The 22,467-nt window shown below is 32.2% G+C and overlaps 1 protein-coding gene across 1 annotated transcript in view; it reads right to left on the reverse strand.

Annotated features, from left to right (window-relative positions):
- The window catches only part of LOC143238934 (LIM/homeobox protein Lhx1-like), a 131,854-nt gene that overhangs the window by 39,616 nt on the left and 69,771 nt on the right, over nt 1-22,467 (reverse strand). Inside the window, exon 4 of the mRNA XM_076479590.1 lies at nt 1,561-1,750. Coding sequence (XP_076335705.1) covers nt 1,561-1,750 — 190 coding nt within the window. The remainder of the gene's footprint in view (nt 1-1,560; nt 1,751-22,467) is intronic.

Genomic DNA, 22,467 nt, shown 5'->3' on the forward strand with positions numbered 1-22,467 from the left:
TTGTATATTTAACAGTACCATAACCACATACTAGCAAAAACTTTTAATGAAATTTGAGCCAGAGTCATCTATTTATACACATAGAAATCAAATTAAGATAAACTGTTTATAAATGGAACACTGATTTCTATTTCAAAATTTTAATCCAAACATTTCGAACTGTTGACCTATTGAATATTTTTTTTTTCTTTCATATGAAAATTCAAGCAAAACCATGCCAGATAAAGAAAAATAATAATTATTTTTAAAGAAGGCTGAGCACTGAATCTTGCCAAACATCAAACAAAATGCCATTTATCAAGGGTTGTAAAAACAGTCGTAAAATGTTTTCGCTAGCTACCTGTAAATAACATAATTGTTATCTTCAAATCTTTTTGCAAACATTTGATTTTTGAGATTGCTAATCGATCATATTCTTCACGCCTGAAGATTTCCTAGGAATGTTTATCAAACATCAAAAGAGCAATAGTATCTTATATAACAAAACGTTAAAAATAAATATTCAAACGAAAAATAAGTAACAAGATATACGTATCTGTGGTAATTATAAAAGACGTTTTGAACTGATAGCGCAGGCTTGCACGATATTCATAGCCTCATGATGGTCTGCGAAAAGAATTCGAAATCTTTCCTTCCAGCAAGCTTGCTGCTTTGTGCAAGAGGGTGCGTCATTCTCTGATGAAGCTTCTTTTACACGTTCATAGTTTTACGACACCTCTTGGTATTTGCTAGTAAACTCAGAAGTTTATGAGAATAAGGAATTGGCCATTGAAAAATTTTTTGGTTTCTATATAAAAGGTTTTGACGTATTGTCATTAGATAACTAAAGCATCAACGTTAAAGCCAGCTAGGCGAAAAGAAGCTAAATATTCTCATTGTTGCATAAGAGATCTACATTTATACTTATTTGTTTTATGTCTAATGACTTTGGAAGTTCACGAAAAATGAAACTTACTTAATACTGAAATATTAAAACTGTTTATGAAATACTTTTGAGGCTGTATTTAACATAGATCAGGCATACACAATTCTGGTGTCGTTTATTGTGACGCCATCTGTTTGAAAGATTAAAGGAAACGTTGTCTTTTATAGTTGTCATTCATATACTTAGCACCAACACAAATGTCCCCTTCTAGAACATTCAGTATGTTTTTTAAATATAATGTTATATTTTCTGTTTGTTTTCTCCACAGTCTTTTATTATTTATTTATTTGCATTAAACCTAATTCACTACCAATATGTTTTGAATTTCGCGCAAAGCTACACGAGGGCTGTCTGTGCTAGCCGTCCTTGATTTAGCAGTGTATGACTACAGGGAAGGTAGCTAGTCATCACCACCCACCACCAACTCTTGGGTTACTCTTTTACTAGCGAATAGTGAGATTGACCGCACATTATAACGCCCCCACGGCTGAAAGGGCGAGCATGTTTGGTGCAACGGGGATTCTTACCCGCGACCCTCAGATTACGAGTCAAGTGCCTTAACCTCCTGGCCATGCTGGGCCCTTACAACGGGAAAATGAGTCTTTATTTATAATAACGTCTTAAATTTAACTGACCTGAGAAATATCCATAGCCAGAATTTGGGCCGATCACCATTTCAGGGCTATCGTCCAGTCCGTCAGGGGACATTCCAGGACGTATCGGCCGCATGGCCCGTCTGGGACTTCTGAAAAAATGGCGTCGAGCTCCAAGGGTACTAAGTTGCTTCATACGTCTTTCCTTCGAACGGCGATTTTGGAACCATACCTGTTACGATATTTAACCTGTTAGTTTATCTTAATAATTTTAGAGGAGAATGACAGTCGAAAAAAAACATATAGAAATTAAATTATTGCAATTAAAACAATAATATAAATAGCGTGATACTTTATTATGCAAGGTTAACTCATGATAGCGTTGCCTTCATAAATGGTATCCAACCAATTTCATCTCAGTCGTAATTCCATAGAGGGGGGGATTAAAAATAACTGTAAGAGACAATGTCAACTTGCTGTGACCTTAAAGTTTCGACATCAAACCCAATACAACCTTGGGAATTTCGCATCACCAAAAATTTCTGGAAATTAAAGCTCTATGATTCACGTGGAATTTAAGTCAGAACCTGTGAAATATAAACATGATTTTAACAAATTTATAATTTTGAAGTTATGCCGTAATTACCTTGATTAGTGATGCCACATATATACTTTTGAAAAAAAAAAAGGTGTGTAGCTCTAGGTTTTCAAGAGACATGTTATTTTACTACTGAGAGAAATAAAAGCTTTTTATTAAAAATCACAAACTTGATTACATTTTGTTTCTGTTAATGTTCCAACCAAACAATTTCATCTTAATTAGACCGATGTTATATAATAATGATATTTTAAGTAAGGCCATTGTAGAAAGCCATACAATTACTATATTTTAAGGGCAGACAAAAGGACATACACCTCGTCGATAGGCTTGTATTTGAATAAACCGGAAGAAATGACAAAGCAGTCCCAACAAAAGAACTCGCCACTGCAGTTCGAAATTTGTAACGTCATACAAAATGACGTTTACAATAACTTCTAAACATGTAATGAAATTTTTAAAATGGTCAATTAATAAAGTGGTCACATTCTAATCAAACACTTAAGAAAAGGGATTAATGAAATAAGCTAAAAAAAAAAACTCGTTAGATATTTTAAACTAACGGTCAGTGTGCTCGTCAAAAGATATATTTTACTGTTTTGGCTGAAACTTCACCACATTAGTTTACGACTTTCCACACCAACCAGTGTTATAACAATTTTATCCATTTAGTGGAATATTTCTTTAACGTCCCTCCTGCACATTTTAATTTTTTTTTGACATTTTGGTACTTTAACGAGTAAGAAGGTAATATTATGCATATATAATATTTACTGTATTTAAAATAGTTTTATTGCGTTTTGTATACATATTTCTGTATCAGCCAAAGGAATTGGTAAATATAAAAGCATTTATTTATACGCATATCTACATGTTTTTTCTACGAAATGAAATATGTTATAAAATGACAACAACTTGATGCAACCAACACTTGTATTTAATTCACAGATTTCAATATGTCTAAATGATTCCCGAATGAAGCAAACTTTAAAAGCTACAATATTTGGCTGTTTTTAAAGCCAAATGTCCCACCTCATATTTTTCGCTAGTTTTATCTTTTAAAATAGAACTGCAAACCTTCTTGGTTAGTATATAAAAACTACAAATATTTATGTTGTTAAAAGATATGTAAATACTCTGTATTCCAATAACTTCCATTTTTTAACATAAATTTTTACTTTTTATGGCCACTACTAACAGTTTATCTGGATTAAATTATGATTATAGTTTAGGTAAGATTAGAGCATGATGATTTGGGTTAGATTAAAATCTGGCTGCAAACTTTCTCATTGTAACTTCCTAATAATCTGGCAGATGTTACATAGTAGCTTCCTACTAATCAAAATATAACAATTAAACTAAAGACAGTCTAGCTAAAGGTATACATAATTTCAAGTTTATAAATATTCTATTAAGTAAATGCTTTGGCTTACACATTCATTGAAGTGTACACATTATGCATAAAATGAGATCTAATTGTCCTGTCATACCGGAATATTCCAGTTACGATTACAGGAGTTAAAGCTTCACATATTTACTGAGGTAACAATAACTTATTTCAATCGCTATATACTATACACAAAATTAATTATATTTCGAATCATGATTCTGTGATTATTTTACTGGATTTCTCTGTTGAAATTCTAAAATATATATATATATATATATTTGAACTAAGTAACTATGTTTATGATCAAAATACTGTTTAATTTTAAGAGTAAAAATATATTCTGTATGCTAGGTAATCATAAAGAACAAAAATACGTCAATGTCGAATAAATAGTGCAATGCAGTTTTCTGTAGTTTTGGTTCTTAGGACTTATATTGGAACCCCTTAAACATTTCTTTTGTTTGATTGAAAATATAAAAACGACTAGTAGAACCTCTGTGTGGTTCTTTATGATTAAGTGCTTTGGTACAATCTCTTTGCACCCACTCCTTCTAGCTCCTGTGCTGATAAAGTACAATTTCACATCTTTACTCTGCGATTATTATTATTAATTGTAAACACTTCTCTTTTGTGACGGTCAATCCCACTATTTGTTGATAAAAGAGTAGTCCAAGAGTTGGCGGTGGTTAGTGATGACTATTTGCCTTTCTTCTAGTCTTACACTGCTAAATCAGGAATGGCAGATAACCCTTTTATAGCTTTGCGCGAAATTAAAAGAACAAGCAAAAGAAACAAATTCTTACTCATTGATTGAGGCACTTGATATGTTTTTATGCTAACTAGAGGTGTTCATTTTATCATATTTAACGACAGAATGATGATCTACCCCCGAGTTTTATATATTTATTTTCTAATGAAAAAAACTCTGAAGATAAATAAATAAAAGCCACACATATAGAAATGTTTATTAAATGTATATACAAATTGATTAAGTGTTGTTGGTATAGTTAGATTAAACATGTATGTGGCTATGATAACTTGGAAGACCAGGTGATTTAAAAAGTATGCATTCATTGGTAGAAAAAGAAGAATATCATGAAAAAAAAAAGTATTGGCATGTTGGATATTGAAAAGCCTGATAAGCACATGTGCAAGTTAATTCATGTTTATCTGAGTTGGAATGAAAACTTCCGTGAATCTTACAAAGTTCACAGAGCTTAAAATGTAAGAAAGTTGTGAACGAATGCAGAGCATGGCGCGAGCTGCTCACATTTTCAACGATGTCTACGTCTGTTCTGGATTAAGAGTGTTCAAGGACCGGTTTATGCACGGCTGCAGCGACCTGATAAGGGGTTTCACAGCCTAGGATTATCGCAGCGATTGTTCTACTGAAACCTTTGTAAAGAAAATCATATATACAGACTTTCTTAAAAACCTTCAAGACTGTCAGCTTGTTATAGAGTGCATGAAATAACACTAATCTATATTATCAGTCATATACATACACACGGTTTAACATATTTGTTCATTAATACATAGCTTCAGAACGCTTAATAAAATAATATTTATTTTCAGAACACTTTATATAAATAGAGTTATCATATTGTGAAATGCTTTACTGTGCATTTTCACACTGGAATAACTAACGAAATACATTCGTTAAAAACAACGTTACATCCCTATTTTCTCTGTGTTACAGAACACACTGACTTAACTAAAAGATATAACAAGATACTTTTTACTAATAGCATAGTTCTTGCTATTAAATTATGATTAGTTTGATTTTTATTGAGATGAATCATTTGAGAGTTTTCTTTTTTTTCAAATATGCGTTGAAGCGTCCAACATTCATTGCATATTTTGAATAATGTGTGAATACCTTTCATTGTACATGTTGTCTGAGGGAAAATAATAAAATAAAACGTTTATTTTATAAGCATAATAAATAATGTTTTGTGGACAATGTAAAACAAAAATTGCTTAATATTTAAAAATATTTACCTGTTAGTAAAATAATTTAGAATTATACGGCCAACGTACTTAGATAAGTGAAAAAAATGGATGCCATTTGGAGTCGCTTGCGTACTACTCAATGAAATCAACACCACTGTAACTTGCAGTAACAAAACGGTAAGTAGTTAGTAAGAATTTAGTGATGTTTAGTGACAGTAATTTCTTTTAACACCACTCGTGATAAAGAAAATACTAAACTCAGATAATTAAATTTGTAAATACTACTTGAAGAAATACACAGAGAGCTAGATGGAAAATAAAACAAAGGAGGAAAGAAGGCATGTCAGTATATCTTTAAACAGCAGCAACAGAAACTATAATCATCACCATCGTCAGTGACATACATATTCATGAAAAAGTTGACAACCATGCTTTAAATTCAATCAACAAGCCTCCAGAAGTGTGAAAATAGTACACATATATGTAAACATTATCCATTCATTATGTGGTAGTATTGTTACCAACCATTGAATATCTTTTATAGCTTTTGAATACAGACATTCGAATATTAAATTTACTTTGTATCTTGAAGATAACAAGACCTTGTCCTTTCATGATATCATGATTCACCGCCAAGGCGAATACCTCACAACTGTGGTATCTATAGAAAACCAACACACACAGAGTTTCAAACAAATTCTCACTTCAAGTTAAACTCTTCACAATCACTCAAACGAAGTATAATGTTTTAAGTCCTCAACAGAGTATCTAACCTTTGCAGAAATAAAACACAACAAAATTCCTTTCAAAATCAGTGTATATGGGAATGAATTCGTTCCCCAGTAGCACAGCGTCATGTCTGCAGACTTACATCCCCATACACCGGGTTTCAATACTCGTGGTAGGCAGAATAAAGAAAGTCCATCGTGTAGTTTTGTTCTTAATTACAAATAAAATAATTTAATCAAGCCAACCAGACCCCCTAACATCCAAAAAATTCAATAATAAAATCACATGCCTCTTTCACCCTCCTATTTATACCCAAACTCATTTTGACCGTCTGTAAGATTTACAAGTAATATTAAAGTGTGATTTAAATTCCAGCCGAACACTGAATATTCTTTAATTCATGCTAAAACATGAGGAAATAGACTTGCAGTACTCCACGCTGCTGGGGAAACAAATATGTAGGAATAAAAGACAAATATTTGAGATAACCACTAAAATAAACACCGAGATGCTATTCGGAGGATATAAATCAACACTTGCACCATTGTATGACATATATATCCATTAGTGGATGTACCGTGGATTAAAAGTAATGCAGAATATTTAAAGAGAAAGGAAAGAAAAACCCAAATATAAATGAAGTTCTACACATTAGACAAATAACACACAAATAAAATATATTGCCTTCAACTGAGAACAAGAAACTAAAGTAACCAATCTATGATTTCTTCTGTTCCAGAAAGAAATCACCTCTCACTAATCAGATACCAGAATTTACCAACCAATGGAAACAAAAGGGAGATTTTTATTTAATGGTGTTTTAGTAAAATTGCCTTAACTTATGGATTTTGCAGGTCAAGTAAATTATAAAGTTTACCACATTTAAAAATGCAGGTTAAAGTTCTAATAATCATTTAATATAATTTATAATTTTGCAAATCTTAATAAGAACCAAAAGACTCGAATAAAAATCATATTAGGAAAATGTTTCAAACAAAGAGGTTTAATATCATCTCAAAATCAGCATGAAATTAAAAAGTAGGACATTTAAAACCTGATAACAAAAAAGCACTGTTTTCATTTAAAACAAATATAAATTGACAAATTTTGAAATAAGTTAATAGAAATATGAAACATAAAAAACAAGTTAAAATTAGATAAAAATCATTATTCGATTTGTATGTTAAAAAGCATTTACAATTATTTTTTCTGTAATTATATTATAAGAAAAATAATTTTGTTTATGCTTGCTAACAATTTTATTGGAAGAACCAGTCCATATTCAATACAAGAAAGAAATAATTTTTATGTATGGTTTTAATTCGAGATGATAGAAATGTTTGTTTGTTTTTTTGGAATTTCGCGCAAAACTACACGAGGGCTATCTGCGCTAACCATCCCTAATTTAGCAGCGTAAGACTAGAGGGAAGGCAGCTAGTCATCACCACCCACCGCCAACTCTTGGGATACTCCTTTACCAACGAATACTGGGATTGACCGTCATATAATATAACGCTCCCACGGCTGAAAGGGCGAGCATGTTTGGTGTGACAGAGATTCAAACCCGCAATCCTCAAATTATGAGTCGAACGCCTTAATACACTTGGCTATGCCGGGCCGTGTTAGAGATAATTTGGTCTCTTTGTTAAATTTCGCGCAAAGCTGGTTGAGAGCTATCTACCTATTTTTTCATATTTTGAAAGTGATAGATCAGACGGAAAACAGCTAGTTATCACCGCTAGCCGCCAACTATTGAGCTACTCCTAATCAAGAGTGAGGCAGATACAGAGTGTAGTTCTCTAAGCATCAGGGCGACATAGGCCAGGTAATTTGGAATAATTAGTCTAAGTTGCGTTTTGTTTTACTTGAAGATATTCAATTAGTGTGTTGTTGGGTTGGACTTGATGCTATACGCATATTCAAATATAGATTTTGCATAAATGTTATATATTTTAAAATAACTTAATAAATGTATCATTTATAGTCTGATATAATATTGTTTATCATAATAACTTTAGTCCAGCCCCCTTTTAACTGAACAGTTGAATAAAGTTTCAAGTTTAACTTATTATCACAAGTATTACTTTAGTACTTAATATTATCTGAACACTGGCGGATTATAAAGTTAAAATGGGGTTTCGATATTCGAATTGTGCAGAGTTCAGATAGCCCATATTTTCAGCTCTGTGCTTAACAACAAATAAACAAGTACTATTTCTTTTTTATATATAGCCTTTTAATTTATATGACTTTTCCTACGTAAGATGATAAACTGAGGTTTCTTTGAATTTCATTTAATTTTTCATAATTTCAAAATAAAAGTGCGTTAAAACAAGCTTCTCGAGACACTCGCACCATATTGAATTATATTAATCTGAGAATATAGTACTACTATTAATAAAATGTCTATGGTTAGAGATAAAGCTAGTTAGACATCTAGTTATCAGGTTTTTATGACTAATGTAAACAAGTCTAAGATGAGAGCTCTCGTTCACGGGCGTGGGTCAATTCACATAACTCCATACATGTATTCTAATGACAACTCTAATTAACTCGATACGTTATTTATCTTCCCAACTATACAAGAAACTTATCAATACGTCTTTTAGTTATTCTCTGGCTAAATTTCGTATTAAATAATATTTTCACAACAGACCTACCAATACTATTATAAGTACGAGTTGTACTTGAGGCACATATTATTTGATGGTCAGTGATCCTGATATTAAAATGCAACTAAAATACATGTATATTATATATTATATGAACATAAAAATTTAAACAAAGCCAAAGCAAGCCGGAGATTTTGTAAAGACGTTGTGTTATGCCGATACAAGTTGTAAGTAATTTATTGCACTGTTACGATGATTAAATTTAAGACTGACAAATATGGGAAAAGAAAGCAAACAAATGAATCTGTTATCGCATTTAGATCTTTTAAAGATTTTCATACCGAGCATTTCTAAAACGTTACATGTACCATACAAGACTTTAATTAAATAAATAAACGCTGATGAATGCAGGAGAAGAGGTACAACCGTGTAAAGGTTATGATAAAGTGTGACACTCACTATGCTAGTCAGTTTTCTTCTGTGTTTTACGTATTCGAGACTATATTGAAACAGCATGTACAAAGTCACGTTGTAAAGCAACTGTGTGTCTACAAGACTCTTTATGTGTTAACTAGATCAAAATCTTCAATTACTAATTTGAGATACCTCACAAACTCTCTTACAAGTTATGTTTCAGACACCTGGAATTTATCTTTCTCATCTTGTGTGGCCTCTGTGAATGTAGTAGGTTATTTATCATTGAAGCATGCAATGTGAGAAGAAACTTCATGAGAGAAAATAAACTGCTATACAACTATTTATACTATCGAGTCAAATGCAACATTAATTCTCAGTTTCAGTCAGTAAATAAAACGGACTAGACAGTTTCTTCACATTAAATGAGCCATGCACAGACGGTGGTCTGCTCACGTGCTCATGAAGACAATATGAAGTTGTCAGGGTGACAATGGCGACTGCTCGAGTTAGTGCTTATTGAAGAGATTTGATTTTTACTTTTTGTAAGACAGTAAGCAGAAATAAAAAAAAAAAATGAAGTCAGATGAAACGATGTTTAATAAAGCATTTAAAATATTATCTTTCAGTACCGTGAGGTTTTCACAATGGATTGCAACATATCGTTTTATCAGATGTGACTGGATGAAGCACGGTACCAGCAGAGAAACATTTAAATAGTAGAATAGGTTCGGTGTCACCGTTCGTGAAACCTAGACCCGTGATGATTCAAGTTGGCGCGTCTGCTTACGGCTGTTATACTGTTATGAAGTGTCGGAATTATAGACCGGTGACACAAGTTACAAAATACACCAACAAGGCTTTTGTGACGGTCGTTATCTTATGACTATAATACATCAGAGATTATATGACATGGTGCATGGTGCCTCTCTAATACCAGAACTTAGTATTTTTAAAGTCGCATTGCCGCCACATATGCAAATCTGCTAGCATTTGTATTTTTTCTTAACAAATCATCCAAAAGGAATTATTTTTATATTGCTTATAGTAAAGACAATATACTCGTTCAAAGCTTTAATCTTTTGAAATCTACATCATCATGTCATATCTCCCTTTATGTATCGTATTCTAATCTTTCTTTGATTTCCCTCTTTCAAAAAGCCTCTATCCAAACTCTATTTCTATGGTCTTATATTTAATTTTATTTAACTTGTAAATCCACATTTCATATTTCAATATTTTTATATCATTTCCAACCTTTCAGTTGTAAACTCTTCACATCTGAAAGTATGAATTGTATCCAGAATTCATATTCTGCCTGAACTTATAAGTTATGATATATAACATTGTATATTTGACCACCAAGAGGTAATAAGTGAAACATCATTTTTGAAATGATTGGTAGTTTATCCTTTCGCCACAAGACAACAAAGGAAGTACTTTATCTGAGGAATGAAAGGAAAAATTTGTTATAATCCATGCAAACATGTAAACAATATTTTTTCAGTACATACCGAACATATATATATTTGTTTAATAGATGCCGTGTTCGTATTTACATGGTTGTGAGTATAGTGTATGAGTGTGGATATTTCAAAGCAACAACTAAAGACACATATAGATGAATAACCAAACAGAAATGCTAATAAAACGTGTAATTAGTTTTGTTCCGAAAGTGTGATCGCCATGAATTGCCTTTTGTGTGTGTGTGTGATTGTGAATACAACAGTATGAGATATCAACATATTGATTTCTTATATCGTTATATGATAATGAGGTCTAAAAGCATAAGTTCTGCCGCATAATTGTTGTTTACTAAATAATCCAAATCAGGGTATTGAAATTTTTAAAGGAAGTTTTGAAAAGTTTTAACCCTAGAAGCCAAATATTTTAGATGTAAACTTGGCACTTTGTGAACGGGGAATGCTCTGTATGTTTATAAATCGGTATTTACTTTTTATTTTATAGATGTCCAATGAAAATTACAGAGTTATTCTTATTTTAAAAATAACAGCAAAATCTGATTTTGGTTTGGTTTATGATGTGATATCTTCTATACCATTTCAGTAGACCATAATTAATTTAATAAATAATCTGTCAAGAAATATATTTTATATCCAGTCAGACTGGACATAATGTATTTTATTCTCTATCTTACTTGGTATGACGCACGTTATTCCCGGTTCACTACACGTGATATACTTACTGTATGCCTATTATTAATAGATATGACATATTTTGTTTCCTATCTTACTAAATAAGATATTTTATGTTCAATCCACTAGATACTCTATTTCACTTAAAAAGATATACTTACTGTACGCCCAGTCATATTAGGCAGATGTTTTAATTCACTGGGCATGCTCAGCATTACCAGACATGATATGTTTTATAAACAATGTCATAAGATGAAATATAGTTAACGACTTATGTTACCAAAGAAGATATATTATGTCTAATTGCTGGTGATTACGATAATTATCATAGACTGTCAGACATGAATAATTTTCTAAGCAGTTTACTTGTCCTGCATACAGTTTTGTACATATTTCAATTTGTTTTAAAAATTGTCATCTGATGAATGTTTGTACTCTTTATAGCTTTATTAAAAAGGTGAAAATTTGGCATCTCTTACATACATGTCTAGTGTAACAATATGAACAGAAACAGATGCGTAACTATAAGGAAGCAGTATGAGCTTTCACAAAAAATAGACAAGTTTATTTTTGAAAATCTCATTTACAATAGCTCTCAAAAACGTCGGAAAGATATACATGCAAATACATTTGTGAGTTTATAAACTTGCTATATATTTCTATAGGCAGCTTGGATGTTTTTTAATGTTTTTTGTCTCTTATGCTTCAATTACCCCCTGTGGATTGACGCCATTAAAATTGTTCCTTCTTAACGCCATTAAAATATTTTCTTGAAAGTTTCTAAATCCCTACCCGCTTTTCTTCATACTCTGCTCGTAATGTCTGTGCAAAAAGGAATGCTAAAATTGTCAGAACGAATGTACATTAATGATTAAACATCTCACTGAGTCGAAACGATTCCATCTAGTATAAAATGTTTGGACTTAATACGACGCACAATGAAGTAGAAAAAAACAACAACAACCTTGAACTTTAAAGTATGAAAATCTGTATTATGAAGTAAAAATATCTAATTCCATCTTTGAAATTTCTACAATTATTTTATAAATACTGATCCGACGACTCATGTAAAATATGAAGGTATTAAAAATTACATCACAAAAAGCCTCATAATGTTTTTGCACTTGCAAACCAACACCTCATTTAACCTTGTGCTTAAAGTTCATTCTCTTCACAAACACAAAGTATCTAATATAAAAAGGAGAGGTGTTGTGTCACCAGAATGTACATTTATCTTACGCCCCCTGACAAGCAACCAATCAGCTTTTAAGTTCCTTTTTTTGTATTTACCCGGTCTAAGAATTGCAATTCTTGGTTATATACATCTCTGACTGTCTGTTCCGCCATATTTCTGAGGGTCCATTATTAATGCAGAGCTTATATACACTCATTCATTACCTTATAGCTTTAAATGTATGGTTAAATCGACGTTTTATGGCTATAATTTAAGGGTTTTATGGTTTATAATTTCACTGGTTTAACTTTTTATTTCATGATTCTTACATTTAGTTTAATGTTCGTCAGTTTTAACTTTATGGTTCCTAGTTTTAGTTTTATGGCTCTAAGTTTTAGGTTTTTGGTTCTAAGTTTTAATCTTCTAATTCTTAATTGTATTTTACTAGTTTGTTTTAAAGTGTGTCGTTTTTAGATTAATAACCTCAGTTTTAGTTTTATGGTTTCAATTTAATTCCGCTGTAACTAATTCTTGTTTTATGATTCTTAGTTTTAAGGTTCTTAGTTTTGCCTTTATCGTAGTTAGTTTTAGCTTTTTATAATTCTTTTTTTTAAACTGCCAATTTTGTAGCTCTTTGTTCTCAATTAATACATCTCAGTTTTACCTGTATGGAGTTTAATTTTGGTTTTAATATTCTTAGTTTTTAGTTTCAGTTGTCCTTAGTTTTATTGTTATGTTGCTTGTTTTTTTTTTTTTTTTAATTTGAATGTTACGGTACTTGGCCTTAACGTTCTCTTGGTTTTAATTTTAGGATGGTTAAATTTTGTTCCTCAGTGGTACAATGGTATGTCTGCGGACTTCTACCACTAGACACCTTGTTTTAATACCCATGGTGGGCAGAGCACAGATAGTCCATTGTGTAGCTTTGTGTTTATCTCAAAACAAACTTAAAATTATTTTATATACATTTCTGTTTTAATTTTATTCTCTTACTTATAACCTAACGTTTCTTCGATATATTTTAATAGTTTTTATTTTTGCCCTAATTGTTGTTAGTTTTTGATTAAATTATTTATTTTATTTTCATAGTTTTGGCTTGCTACAGTAGTTTTGTTATTTTCATGGTGTTTTCAAGACTTTAAATATATCACACTAAAAGTATTTTAAACGTTTCAAAAATGAAGAAAGACGATACAAAATGTAATCATTTCAGTCATTTATTCTTTGTATCCTCACTAAATAAATGACTATAAAAGCCTTTGAATTGTAAAGACATGGCCCATGGATTTTATGGCTCACGAGCTTATAATTAGTCCAGTGACCTTAAGAGAAACCTCTTAAAACAAAGAAAAATGTTACTAATTAGAACTTGTGGTATAAAATAAAATAAAATCCTAAAGATTCTTGTTATATCTTACTAAGATAAGTGTACAAATACACACACACACATATACAGTAATACGTATATATGCGTTTAAAATATCCTATGCAGAATTTTAAGCTTGCTGTTTACTTCTAGGAATCTAGGATGGGTTTTATGTGCACTACTGCATATAAGAGTCTATAGTTATAATGTTGAGCTGAACTTTATATAACCGTACTTCTACATAAATTTTATATGTTACGCATGTCTCTATATAAATATGCGATTTCGGAACTGTACCGCCCCACAATGTGTCTGTTTATTTATTTTTGTATGTTTTGTATAGATCACAGCTAATATTCAACTGGGGTCATTGCAGCCGTATTCCGTGCTAGGCAATAATGGTTTCATTATGAAACTTAAGCCTACCCACGTCGGAAACTGTGGGGGTTCGTCTTTAAAAAAGAATCTCCGGCATTAGGTATGGTTGTCAAAGAGTACTGTCGTGCTGGTCGCAGACATCTTTTTGAGCCTTTCATGCGCCGCTCTATACTATAATGGCGCCACCTAGAGAGGGCTGACACTATGGCCTCCTTTTGTGTGGAGAGAAGTGGCAGTAGTGTTTTTAAATAGGGAACAACAAACAGGTAACGTTGGGAAGACTTTAGAGCAATGGAAAGAAAGGACATTTAATTGTTATACCCTTTACTCTCATATATATCCATAGCAGTAGAAGAAATGGTATATACCTTCGTATTAAGCTTTGTGAATAAAAAACTAACGTTTTAAATATTTATAAAAACTTATGCAGTCACTATTCTACAGTTACACTTAAGCGTAAACCGAAAATATCATAAAAATTCTCAAAAAATACAGTCAGACTGATCAACCGACTTATAGGTTCTTTACATTGAACCTAAGCTTCCCTCTAGTTTTGTGATATGCGGTAATTTATGAGGACGGTTTTCAGAACACACCCGAGATCACGAACATTACCTCGTGATTATCTTACTGTGGCTGTTTTATGGAAACTTAAACTCCTTTCAATAAAATTACGTCTGTGAATAAAATATTCGAGATTTAATTAAAAGTTTATTGCCTTTTGAGGTTGAGGGTTGTAACGAAAGTGGCATTATATAGTTTTATTAAAGTGTTTTAATGAAATATGTTATTTACTTAGAATATAGCCAAGTGTTATAAATTTTTACATGAATAAATTAAAACAATGACACCTGTTCTGCTAGAAATTGTGCAATGTAGAAATATTCTGAAGTCCATCAATCTTGAAATTATTTAGTTTTTACTGATTATTAATAGTTTTAAACGTAAATTTACGCTTTTGTGAAACACTAAATAAGTGTGCAGTGGTTGTGCTCAGAAGAAGAAAAGTGAAAATCCTGTAAGAAAATGATTCTTGAAACCAGAAACTTTCGACATGTCACTCAATGATCTTTCCATTCGAACTTATACAGTACAACTGTTTACAAATGAGGTGCTACTGCAGATGAAAACAAACCAACAAGGACTGACAGAAGCAGGAAAATATATGAAACAAACTTATGAATTCCTCAGATTAGATGGAATGATAAAAACTCTCCTTGTGATATTTTTGTGAAGTTTCATTTTTATATACCTTAACATTTATGTTTAAATTAACCGTACTTTCATACACAATTGTAAGCTCTAATAATATCAGTAAGGAAAATCTGTAAACGAGTTTCTTCGTACAAAGAGTATCTGTTGATTCTGTACATGAAAGATAGCTTATGCCACACTTATTAAACAGGGTATATACGTATCTCTAAAGATCATGTAGTATCCATTAAAGGCTTACTTACCACTGTGTCTTATTAAATTTAATACATTGCAGAAGCACACGAACCGTAACTGTTCCACGAGAATAAATTTTGCATCTTTTCATAATACAGACGGCACATCAGGTCAATAAATTTCATATCGTATGACTAAAACATGTTTACATTTACTGCGTAGTTTAAGAAATCAGCAATGAATATGCATAAGTATAAAAATAACTTTTTCAGATAATATACCGGAAACAAAACAATGTCACACATAAATGACAAATAATAAATCTATGGTGCTACCAATAGCGTTGGAAAGGTAAAATGTTACTTTGATTATTGCTAAAGTTTTAGAATTTGAAGCGGAAATTTCATATTTTATACGTTTAATAACTGTATTTTTTTAATCTTCGCTTATTGGGTTTTTCAAAAGAAAAAACGTTTTCTTATTCGGTTTGTGAAATCTGTGCTCGTCTCAGTGTCACAGCGGTATGTCTGTAGACTTACAACACTAGAAACCGTGTTTCGATACCCGTGGTGAGAAGAGTACAGATAGCCCTTCGTGTATCTTTGTGTTTAGCTACAAACAAACAAAAGATCCTGTTTAAATTTGGTTTTACCTCTATAATTTTATTTCACAATGAACAGTCCCCAGATGGAACATCGGTAAGTTCACAGATTTACAACGCTAAATTCGGGAGTTCGGTTCTCGTCAGTGGAGAAAAAAACAAAAAAAAAAACACACACACAAGAAACAGCTATATTCCGACTACTGACTGCAAACTGTAAATGGTAGCTTTATATGTGGGATGCCTCTTACAGGGACCGAAGTAAGAGTTCGGACTTATAATGCCAAATACAAAAATCACTTTTCCGCAATGGACACAGCGAATAGTCTAATGTAGATGTGCTCTAAAGTAAACAAACAAACAGAAGTGGGACGTCGTGAGCCCTTAATGTTTTCTTCTACATAAAGGCTTGCGAATAGTGATTAAATCGGACAGATATTCTTATCACTTTCTATTTTTTTCAGATACTTATTTTATTATGATAAACTTTATCCTTCTCATTATGTAGTTTAGTTTTATTTGCGACACATTTTGTTCTTGTCGTCTGAACTTAATTATTATCGAACTTCTTTTTTTACAAGTTTTATTTGAATGCTTTGCATGTTTACATGAATGAGTAAGTCTATCCCAAAGAAAATAAAACACACTAACAACTATCATATTACGAGTTTTATCAACGAGTAGCACTATAATATGAATGACTTGCTGTACTGGCATCAGATATTGAACCATAAATATTAGTGGTTAATACAAGGATAACTGAATGGATATATATATATATATATATGTAGAGAGAGAGAAAGTGCAACATACGCACAACTACAGTAATTTAAACAACGTGACAATAGATGCATGTGTGCATACATGGTTGTCTAAATAGACGACCTGGTGTTGGTAAGACGAGACTAAGACATTATTTATTAGCAGATAAACTCTAGACGGTTTTCCGAGTAAACCTATTGAATAATAACCTGTGAAAGAGACATGTCACTCTGATCAAAATCGTTTCTCTTTGCTTATTTTTGGGGGAAAATATACACTAAAATTTAACGCATTAAATAGACAAAATATTTAACAATTTAATGGTAAATAAGTGAATCTCTAGACGTTTTGCTGTTTGATCAGTTCTAGGTAGGCTGGAGAGAGGTTGTGTACGATAGTCGTTTTCTCTCTCTTCTATGCTTCAGTACAAAGGGCGCCAAAAACTCGTACTGGGGTCAAATTAAACTGCTACACGCTTCGTCGACCTCTCTGATATTATGCACGCGTGAATATCGCATGCAGCCGATGCTCAAAGCGCAATATTTGTAAAACAGTACCGTTTACTCTTAATGGATTTGGATGCACTTGGGTAACTAACCTAAGCTCAAATTATATATATATATATATGTATTCGATACCATGTTCGCTTCGTTTATTTGCTTTTTGTCTCTAGGGATCTCACCTGACTATTAATGTGTCTTCTTTCATGAGTTCGTTTTCATTCTAGTACTGTAATAATACTTTACCTCGCGTGACCACCAGAATAAGAGGTCAGAATACAAACGTATATTCATTCATGGAAACCATGATGCAAATATTCGTTATCAAAGAGAAAATTGTCAATGTTTTCCTTCACAGAATTGTCTTCTGGCAATATGCTCAAAGTTTAAAGCGAAACCATTGTCAGTGACAGATATGTTAAACGAGTAATCTATTTGATATAATGGTGTTTTGGCATCTGCTACATGCATAGAGAAATTAAAATAACACGTTTTAAAAATGTCAACTTTATATGTAGAATTATGTTCCAGGAATTAAAAAAATAATGATAGAAAATGAGTTACTGGTATGTGACAATAAGATGGTGTAATACACTGAAGTGGGTAATTGAACTCTAAACTTTAACTTTGGGAAACCGTAAACCGGATGGATACTAAACTTTTCAAAGGAAGCAGTACTGAAAAAAAATTGTTTTTATATCGTCTACTATCAATAATATCTCTTTAAAGATAAGAATACATCTTCGGCTATATGTATTAAAATATATACCACCATTCTCATCATATAGAATGGTTATTATGAAGACTCTATTATCTATTTCTTATAATGAGACAAGATGTACCCAAATGGCTTTATATTTATGCATACGAGGTCATGCTAGTCATTGTGTTAACTTGAATAGCTCGTTGTATTCTAAACAAATTATAACTTAATCATTTAACTTTGCATTCTTTTGCAGTATTTTTGTACAGTAGGGCATTCTTCATTTCACCTTAAACTAATTTAGGAACTAACACTATTTTGTATGAAACTCGTTACGTCGTATAACTTTTGAAAATATTTTATGAGAACCAATGTGGCCGTTAATAACGGCTAGATCTGAGGGGTCGAGTGGGCTGTTGATGGACGTTTTAAATCTGTTTTCGATACTCTCATTTATTCAGCGTTGCGTGTTTCAATGTTGAATGAAACCAATGAATGGTAAACCACAGCGAAATGCTCTCTTAAAGATATATTTATTCATTTATTCCAAGATACCTGTAAATAGTATCTGGTTTCTTGTGCTGAGGGATTTTGCACATCTAACATCTAGTAAAGATCGAGCTCATGACGTGAATATCACCAAGTTTTATCTTATACGGATGATGTCGTACCAAATGTTAACTTATACGGATAATGTCGTACGAAGTGTTATCTTACACGGACAGAGCAGAACACTCTGGATCACTTGTGTCTGAAGTCAAAGTTTAAACCTTAACACTTTGTGGTAGTCAAGTAATAAATCAGTAGAATCCAATTAATGTAAACGCCTTAATATTTCTCACACCCTTTCGACACTGTAAAACAGACATAAATTATGATATGTGTATGGTATACCAAACATAAAATGAGAGAATAACTGGTATTTTATTTTAACGTACAGATACCCAGAACGTTTAAAACATATTTCTTATACTCAACTTTACACGTGAATGCCGGCGTTAAAACATTTAGAGTTTATCATCACATTTAGCTTTATACATGTGATACCTATAAGACCTTCAGAAGTGATAGACTGCACATTGCTTGAAAAATAAGCACCCACTTGAAAAAAAAACACATATTTTCGTGTGATAACGTTTATTGTCTTCTACTATGTTACGAGGCCGGGATAAACATTATTTCAGTAGTTTGAAATCATTTTCCTCAACTATGGAAAAGTTGTTCGCATAATAACATAGAAGTGAAAGAACAAGGCTAATGGAATTCTACAAGGCATTAATGATTTGCTGTAATAAACTGAAAATAATATTAAAATGATTGTTTATAACCAACAAAATTAGAATATACTTTACAATTTGGATACAATATAAATATGTGAAGGATTAGTACTTCATCGAAAACATTTATTATTTAACAAGTTTCCAATGCATGCACTTCTTGAAAGTCTATTAGAGGACAGTTGAAACTCTTAAAAATATTACACTGTAGATCAATTTAATGAACAAAGTTGGAGAGCAAACTGATAAAACACTGTATTCCCTAACGTTCCTAAAATCAGCGATACAGCCCGGCATGGCCAGGCGATTAAGGCACTCGACCCGCAATCCAAGGTTAGGGGTTCGAATCCCTGTTACACCAAACATGGTCGCCCTTTCAGCCGTGGGGGCTTTATAATGTGACGGTCAATTTCACTATTCGTTGGTAAAAGAGTAATCCAAGAGTTGACAGTGGGTGGTGATGACTAGCTGCCTTCCCTCTAGTCTTACACTGCTAAATTAGGGACGGCTAGCGCAGATAGCCCACGTGTAGATTTACGCGAAATTAAGAAAAAACAAACAAACCACATTCTAAAGAACACGACCAGTAAGGTGTATTTCTAATGTTTTTAGTTATTTATAACACCTGTAGGTGGAATGATTTGAACATCAACATGCTTTCATAACGTCTTGGCCCGGCATGGCCAAGTTTGTTAAGGTGTTCGACTCACAATCTGAGGGTCGCGGGTTCGAATCCCCGTCACACCAAACATGTTTGCCCTTTCAGCCGTGGGGGCGTTATAATGTGACGGTCAATCCCACTATTTGTTGGTAAAAGAGTAATCCAAAAGTTGACGGTGGGTGGTGATGACTAGCTTCTTTCCCTTTAGTCTTACACTGCTGAATTACGGACGTCTAGCGCAGACAGCTCTCGTGTAGCTTTGCGCGAACTTTAAAACAAACCAAACCAATCAGCGATATATGTAACTGACACACTTGTTATGTTCTAACTTCAAACGTATTCTCCTGAAGATCCTACAGAAATCACGTTAAGCCGAAAGATATCATATTGTTATAGATATTATAATATAGAGATATTTATAGACAAGTATACTTTCCTGGTTTAGAATAATTTGTCTGTTTTTAAATGTCATATACGTTTCACCACTATTACTATTTAATTTTTCGAAAATATAATATTTAACCATTTTTAAATTTTCATCCATTATTTCTTTCATGAGCTATATAGTATTATTGTTGTTCTGTTATACTTACCATGCTTTATACAAAATATTAAAAAAATGAGTAAACTAATGGTTAAACATCTGGTTTTTGTTTGTATGTCAGAACTCGTCTACCTGGCATTACAAACACATACTACAGAGCTCAGCTAATCCTACCCATATCAGTCCTTTACACCGTCAAAGACTTCAGTGAGTTCACCAAGACACACCGAGTAAGCCTGTCGTGTAAATACTCTATTTCCATGGATTACTTGGTTGTCGGTTTGATGGGGGTGCGTATCTTCTGAACTAATTGTTCGCGAGCAAAGATTAACTGGACTATTTTTACCTTTGAATCCACTATCGATCAAAGACTAGATAAACTTGCAGCATCTTGGGACAACAGGAGGGCAAAGCTGAATCGTTTGGAGTGCAGTTCAATGTCAACTGGCTTAAAACTAGCCATAACACTTAAATGTATTTAATGTTTAGAATAGTTATTTTTATAAATTTCTGCTTGTTCTGCTGAAACTATAAAAGCAATGCAAGCTCAACATTATCTTTATAATTTTGAATAACAAAAAGACAGATATACTACTTTTATGTGTAAAATTAAGAATGTGACATTGTGGTTAGCGTACAGTACTGGGAATTAGAATTAGTTTCAAGTGGTAAAGCAGTGCTGAATTAGTTGTGGGGGTGGGGCGTTATAAATTTAACAGTCAGTGTTGCTATTCATATAAAAATAGTGCCACAGGCGTCGGGTGTTGTTATCATTCTAGTCGGCAGGTTTGAATTAGATATCTCCTCAAATCTAGCTGAAAAAAATCGTATCCGTCTTTGATTTAAGAATAAGATTTTTATTAAAAATCCAGGATTTTACGTTTAATAAAACTTATACGTACACAAACACACATACAGATATGTGTTTGTTTTTATATGCATAATACCTAACAAGAACTCACAAGTGTCATTTCTAACATAATCATAGAAAAATGATTATTCAGAGCTCTTTTCAATCAGAAATGTGTTCTGAGCAATGATTGTATAAAAAGTGCATTTATAGAAGAGATTTTGTTTAATTAAATATGAAATCCTATGAAATAAAAGTATATTTTGTGATTTTATGAAGGACCGATCACGAATACTGTATATATCTGCTCAGTATCACAATAAGTCCTTATTTCATCTTTCACAAAAGAGTGTGTTTGTACGTGTGTAAAATACACTTGTAAGTTGAAATTAGGTGCACCTACCTCTTTCATGTGTTTTATATCTCATTACATGCAACGAAAACAACCTAAATTGATATACAATGATGCGTGCAGCAGGTAGCAAACAAAAACTGATTGTCTTTTATATACTATAGATATACACAAACGTTATTACTCATACACTATTATTGAACATTATGCAGGGAGTAATGTTTGTAAAATATCTCTTCATTTTTTACAGCTGATTTAATTTAATTTTGTTTTTCTTTTGCAAAAACAGCACACCAGTTAAATACGCATGAAAAATTCTTTACTCAAAACAAATTTGCTAAAGAATATTTGAAAGCGAGAGATATGAAAGACCAAGTACTTAAAATAATATTCGTGACATATGCTGTTGTTGTTTTATATAGAATATGTATTGGATAGTGAGAGTCCTCATAAAAATATAGAATATGTTGTGGATAATGAGAGTCCTCGTAAAAATATAGAACATGTCTTGGATAATGAGAGTCCTCGTAAAAATATAGA

The sequence above is a fragment of the Tachypleus tridentatus genome, chromosome 13 (assembly GCF_004210375.1).
Source record: "Tachypleus tridentatus isolate NWPU-2018 chromosome 13, ASM421037v1, whole genome shotgun sequence".
In the NCBI taxonomy this organism is placed as follows: domain Eukaryota; kingdom Metazoa; phylum Arthropoda; class Merostomata; order Xiphosura; family Limulidae; genus Tachypleus; species Tachypleus tridentatus.